General features: G+C 41.5%; 1 protein-coding gene across 1 annotated transcript; it reads right to left on the bottom strand.

Annotated features, from left to right (window-relative positions):
- Nucleotides 1-460: 460 nt before the first annotated feature.
- Nucleotides 461-4,086, bottom strand: LOC118315275 (small VCP interacting protein). Its single transcript, XM_035642439.2, has 5 exons — nt 3,942-4,086; nt 3,380-3,448; nt 3,061-3,111; nt 2,087-2,200; nt 461-1,835 (listed from the first exon to the last, which is right to left on the bottom strand). The coding sequence occupies exons 2-5, from the start codon at nt 3,440-3,442 to the stop codon at nt 1,821-1,823; spliced, it is 243 nt and encodes an 80-aa protein (XP_035498332.2). The 5' UTR covers nt 3,443-3,448; nt 3,942-4,086; the 3' UTR covers nt 461-1,820.
- Nucleotides 4,087-6,151: the final 2,065 nt, after the last annotated feature.

Here is a 6,151-nt window from a genome sequence, read left to right as displayed (position 1 = left end):
ACCATTCAGTTCAGTGTGTTCATTTCTCTAACTTCCTTCTTGGAAAATAAATGTGGGGTTGTTAAAGAGAGGTCAGCGGCTATGTAACTCACAGGCTTTTATGTGCGGTCCAGTCCCGGTTCTGCTTTTAGATGTAAAACTTTAATAAATTCTCAAAACTTGAATCTCTTAAATTTTAAATATCCTTTTCTTTGATGATATTCAAAACATTACTGGGACTGCTTTTTATCGTTACCACAGATTAAGACACCAAAAGCATGACATATGACTTAAAAGTGTCGCATGTGCTTTAGTCCTGTTTTATATACATAACATGAAAGAACTGAAGGCTCATACATTATACAACTAAGAGTAAATATTTATCAGCACGCAGAAGTCTCAAATGCAGTATCAGAATGTTATCTGAACTTGGATCATCGCTCTGTTAACTGTAATTCCACACATGACGTTTACACAAGAGTAGCAGAAATGTGATTTATTGTAGCAAATACCATTGGCTTTCCTGTTCTACAAAACGGAGAGAGCACCAGAAGCATTTAGGATCAAGTGAATGTTTTAAGAAATGTTAAGCAAAGTCAGAGTAAAAAACAAAACAATATACACAATTCACTTGTTCTTTCCTTCAGTTTCATCTTGAATGTAAGCAAGCATATTCGCCGTTTACCTAATATTGTCAAGCTGTGTGCAAGTAGATATCTAACTAAGGCTTCTGTTTGTCATATGGCAATTCATAAACAAATTTCGGATCTTTAAAGAAAGCAGGTGACAGATCTGTGTTTTGCATTCAATCTAATTCAATAAAACAAACTGAAATTGTGCAGAGAAAAAACAAAAAAAGGCTCCATTAAAAAACAAGCTCTATTAAAGAGGGATCCCAATAGGTCATGTTCACAATAGGTCATTAGAGTATTTACTATTTTTCACTTGAGAATGTGTTGTTTTACATTTTTCATTCTGTTGCTGCTGCACCTTTTGTATGAGAGGTATGTAGTTTGTGCTTACTGACTGAATCAGACCTGGTTGTCAAACTGATTTTCAGCACTATGTTGAAGACACACCTAGCATTGCCTTCTGCACCGAATGACTCAGTCAGACGCATAACTCAGAGACCAGCAGAGTGAATTACAAGTTCAGTAATTACCAACAAGTTGCGGCCCTGTTTGCACCAGCGTTTGTGTTACCGACACATAGAGCCTCGAGCAAGGTGAAATGAGTGGTAAATGGATGCTTGTTGCTGTACACTAAAGCCATAATAAGCACACTTAAGTTTCTTTGTAAACATAAACATTTGTGTCCAACTTGTGAAATGTGTCATTTGCATAATGGATTTTTAGAGAAGTTGTACAAAAAGTAATGTGGCCATTAACAGACATACAGTGAATACTGATCCGTGACTATGAAAACCAACAGGAGAAGTGCGGTGATGAAGCTCATGTTATAGGTGAGTCGAGGACAGCTCGTCTTGACACGACAACAGTCACCGAAGATACATGGTTTTAGAATTATATTAATGAGGAAGACTGTCTAATCAACTGCCAAATAAGACTAATGCAATAGTATGTTTTTACTATTACTGTGTATCATCCATGGTTTGTCCAAAGGTCCAAGCTGGCCTTGGTGAATTGGCAACAAGGGGGCCTGTGCTGCTGTCATCTCTTCACCTCAGATTGCTTCGCACGACTCTTGACAACTGTGGCCGTTAGTCTCGTAACCATTGAAAAATGGACAGCAGTTCGGACGTCTCCCAAGTCATCTCGCCGCGACACTCCATGTTGTTTTGGACTTCAGATTCAAGAGTTCAGATTCTACCATCGGCGTGTTCATCCTACCTGCCACTACCGGAAAAACAGAGGAGATAACAACAACCATGAGTTTTCAACACACATGCATATAGATATATCAAAGTATATACTTTGATCGTACCTTACTACCTTGATATAGCTTACTTGGTTTAGGGTAAATAACATTAAGATATACCAGTAACTATTTCCAATAATTCCAGCACCAGGGGTCACCACTAAGATGCACAATGATACTCCTGTTGTTCAAAAAAATTACTTAGCTTGAAGATAAACACAAAACTTACCTTTAACCCACCGCCTCCAGACACAGAGGTGGTCATCGCCTGCTTCTCAGTCTCTTCCTGTTTTTTCCTTTTCCTCTCGACCGCTTCTGGATTTTTAACACCCCTGTATGTTGTCTGAAAAACACAGTGGACAATGGGGCCCGAGGTCTAAAAGGTGACAGCTCTATTAATAAACGTGTTTGTCTCTTGTTTTGATGTTAGAATGGCATACAAGCAGTCTTAAAAAATAAAAACATGCATGTGGTTTGAAAGCATTGGTTCATACATTGTATTATCGCAAGCTTTTCAGAAGGCACAAAGCAAAGGGGGCATTCAACTGCCAAATAAGGCAATTCAGCTAAAGCTTGGATAGTGCAGTACTGCTGATGTGACTGTGGATTAGGGCTCGGGATTTAATCTGTGGTAGTTTACAGAGTGAACTGAAAGGATAAAGAAGAGTGAGTTAGAGCAGAGAGACGTGGCAGTTATAATCGATAGCCAATCCAAAAGACTTTAAACTGGCCAAGAAGAGGATTCATTCTGATCCATGTCTACTTACCTTGTAACAACTTTTGTATGGGTCTTACGGGTTTGCAAGAAGCTTTTCTGTACAATAGAAAATGACTCACCACACTGTCAAGTGCATCTACCTCGAGTTGGGTTTGTGTATTTAACAGAAGGTCACACTCGCTAACCAGATCATTAGGTACATTCAGTTAAAACTAACGCAGTCGGAAACAACAAGCATGCAACGAATGCTAACTGCAAAGGTCACGATGATGAATCGGTATTACATGAGAGTTACATTTTAGTCGGATGAAATGTGTTTTGCTTGGAGGCAGACTACACGTTAGAAACACATCTCCCTTTAACAACCAAAACAGTACAGTTCAAACACGTCACAGGCTGCAGCCGTTAATAACTCCTGCAGCATCTGGTTGTACTCGAGTGCGTTCGTCTGAACAACATGGACGTGGGTCGAGTCATCCACTCACCTCCTTCTGTCTCTTCTCAGCGGCCTCAGCCAACTGTCGTCTCCTCGTGTCCTGTTCGCACACACACACACACACACACACACACACACACACAGAGAGAGACAACTTCAGCTGACAACACTGTCCGTGTCGGGCCTAGAGAGCCCTTCTCACCCCGCCAGAGAGGCTGCACACGGCCGCACCTCCTGCACGGTACCGAGTAGGGCCCACGGTCGTCGATCAGAGTTTTGAAAACATGTTTTGATTCGGGGGAATGCGAAGTGAGACGTCAGAGCCGGCGACACCGCGGGCGGCGGGGGCTTGTAGTCGGTCAACTCACGGGATCTGGAGTGACGACGACGTCGTCCGCGGCTCCGCCGAGGCACGGCAGGCACATCCCCATGCTGGGCTTTTTTCCCCCACGGCAGCAAAAAAAAAAGAAAAAAAAGAAAATGACGGCGGTGAAAAGGCAGAGTTCGCGCAGCTACCCGAGCAGGCGGCCCGCCCGTGTCAACGCGCCGGGCTCACACTGAGGGCAACGGAAGAAGCGCGCTCCACTCCTGTCTGCGGCGGTTGGCTCGTCGAGCATCACGTTGCCGTTAGCTAACGGTAGCTTCTGTCAGCTAACGCTAACGCTAGCTAACGGTAGCTTCTGTCAGCTAACGCTAACACTAGCTAACGGTAGCTTCTGTCAGCTAACGCTAACGCTAGCTAACGGTAGCTTCTGTCAGCTAACGCTAACGTTAGCTAACGGTAGCTTCTGTCAGCTAACGCTAACGCTAGCTAACGGTAGCTTCTGTCAGCTAACGCTAACGTTAGCGCTCTAGCTAGTCGCCGGCCGGCGCTACTCCACCAGCCCGCTCTCCGTCGCCTGCCGCCTGATGGGCACTCTCTCCCCGCACCTCTTGTTCAACCGTCTCGGCATTTGGAAATCAGCTGTTTGAAAGTCAGATGTCTGAGTCCAATGGTTTTTGTTTTTCTTTTGTTTTTTTCCCCTCACTGTTTTGGCCAGAGGTTCTACGGGCTGTCTGACGAACCTGCCCGGGTATGTTCAACAGCCGTACATTAATAAACACAGTCAACGATTTCTATTCGCTTTGTCCGGACACACATGTCACACAACTGTCGTGTCAGCGACCAGGACGCACACCGCTTATCACTGATTTACAAAGTTAATGGATGTCTTTAGTTGTCTAACTCACTTTATTGTGGTGAAACTAGTTTGTCGAACATCTGGTCTATGTTAGGTGATTTGAACGTAGCTCAGTGTGACACAGTCCATGGGCGGATACACGTCTGATAGTTGGCTCAACAGCGCCACCTTCTGTCCCGGTACGGGATAATACAAATATTATAATAATAAATACAATCTGTTTGTAGAGAACTGTTCAAGCAAATGACCACAAAGTACTTTCTAGTGTCAAAAGACAAAAACATTAAAAAAAACAATAAAAACATTAAAAGCTCAATATTAAGCATATGCAACATGAAAAGATTACTAGAGGTGTAAACAATGACACACACACACACAAAGATACACACACACACACACACACACACACACACACACAAATATAAAAGATATAAATTCTCATTTAAAGCAAAAAATAAACCAACAGCTCCAAAGACCTCCAATCCTCATCTTTGTTTTCTTAACTTTTTTATTTTGTAATTTATATTAATTCCCCTGAAATGTAGACCTGTCATACACAATTACACATAACACATCTAAACTCATTGAAGTGATGTCTCTGTATATATTATTTTACATGAGAGCAAGGGCTGCCCTGGAGGACTTTATGATAGTGTTAATGATTCTCATGATTTGTCAAATTGTTTATGAATGTTTTAATGGTATTGCTGCTTGCGCTGACATGCCGGTAGGTCTATGATATGTAATTTACGTTGCTGTTTTTCCTTGACTTAAAATGTCATCCACAGCCTATTTGTTGAATTGTAATATATTGAAAATCATAATGAAACAATATATTGTTTTCCAGTAGCACTTAATAAATAGACAGGGAATCAGAATATTACAGGTTTAACAAATGTTTGGTGCATTAAGTCTTATAAATAACTCTACAGCCCACTGAGCTATGGGACATGCTGGAAGAAACAGAATATTGACTACGACTAAATATATTTATTTTTAATTAATCTCAATTAGAGTTAATTAATATGTCACCAGTGGAATACACCTATACATGCTAACATATTACCCTGGTGAAACTTTCAGGTCTAACTTACCTTCAGGACAGTTGATCTCTTTTTTGTCAGTGGTGTAGTCTAATGAGGAAGCCCCCATGTGAGTGATGCTCCAATTCCGTTCAATCAATATTCTACAGTCAATAATCTGGGAGTTTAATGTTGTAGCCTGTAGCCCAACAGCACTTTAAACTCCGCCCATCCATCTTGGCTGCACCGCCCGGGCTGCTACTTCACAGCTCAAGGGTACTTCACTGTGGGACTGACAGGTTCATGAGGCTTCTCTCCCTTTGTAGTTGTACAAGTTGTCAACCAGAACATTATTAATGGGGAATTTATACTGAAGGCACGAGTACATGCCATGGAAGTCAAGGTGTCACAGGCTCTTGGCATCTCCTCAGGTAGGTTTGACTCATTTATGAAGGAGGAACACTGAGATGACCAAACTTAACCTATCTATAAAATTAACAGGGTGTAGTAGCTGCTTGAATACTGAATGTCATATCTCATTTATCTTTGTGTTTTGTTCTTTGTTATTCAGTGATCGTAAATTAAATGTATTTAGAAAATGTCATGTCGATGACGTCAGTGTAAAACAGTGTGTTTGTCTACTTGTTAAAAGCTGCTCATTTAGGATTGTTTTAGTCTTGAACTGAGCTGTGGACTGAATGGACGAACAGGGATGTTAGTGAAGGTTCATTACCCAATGATAGTTTTCTAAGTAGAGCATTCGTGGGTGTTTCCCTCATGTCATTTTCCCCTGAATGAGAAATACATTATGTTGTCATGCCTGTGTAATAAATAGAATAATGATTCTGTGGAACACTTTGTGTCTTCCTGGCGTATGATATTAATTTAATGAGTGACATGTTTGCACAGCACTCAGGAAAGCTCAGTGTGGTCTTGT

Source organism: Scophthalmus maximus, chromosome 7 (genome assembly GCF_022379125.1).
Source record: "Scophthalmus maximus strain ysfricsl-2021 chromosome 7, ASM2237912v1, whole genome shotgun sequence".
Lineage (NCBI taxonomy): Eukaryota > Metazoa > Chordata > Actinopteri > Pleuronectiformes > Scophthalmidae > Scophthalmus > Scophthalmus maximus.
Note: the sequence above shows the minus strand (reverse complement) of the source record. Positions and strands in the feature narration are given on the sequence as shown.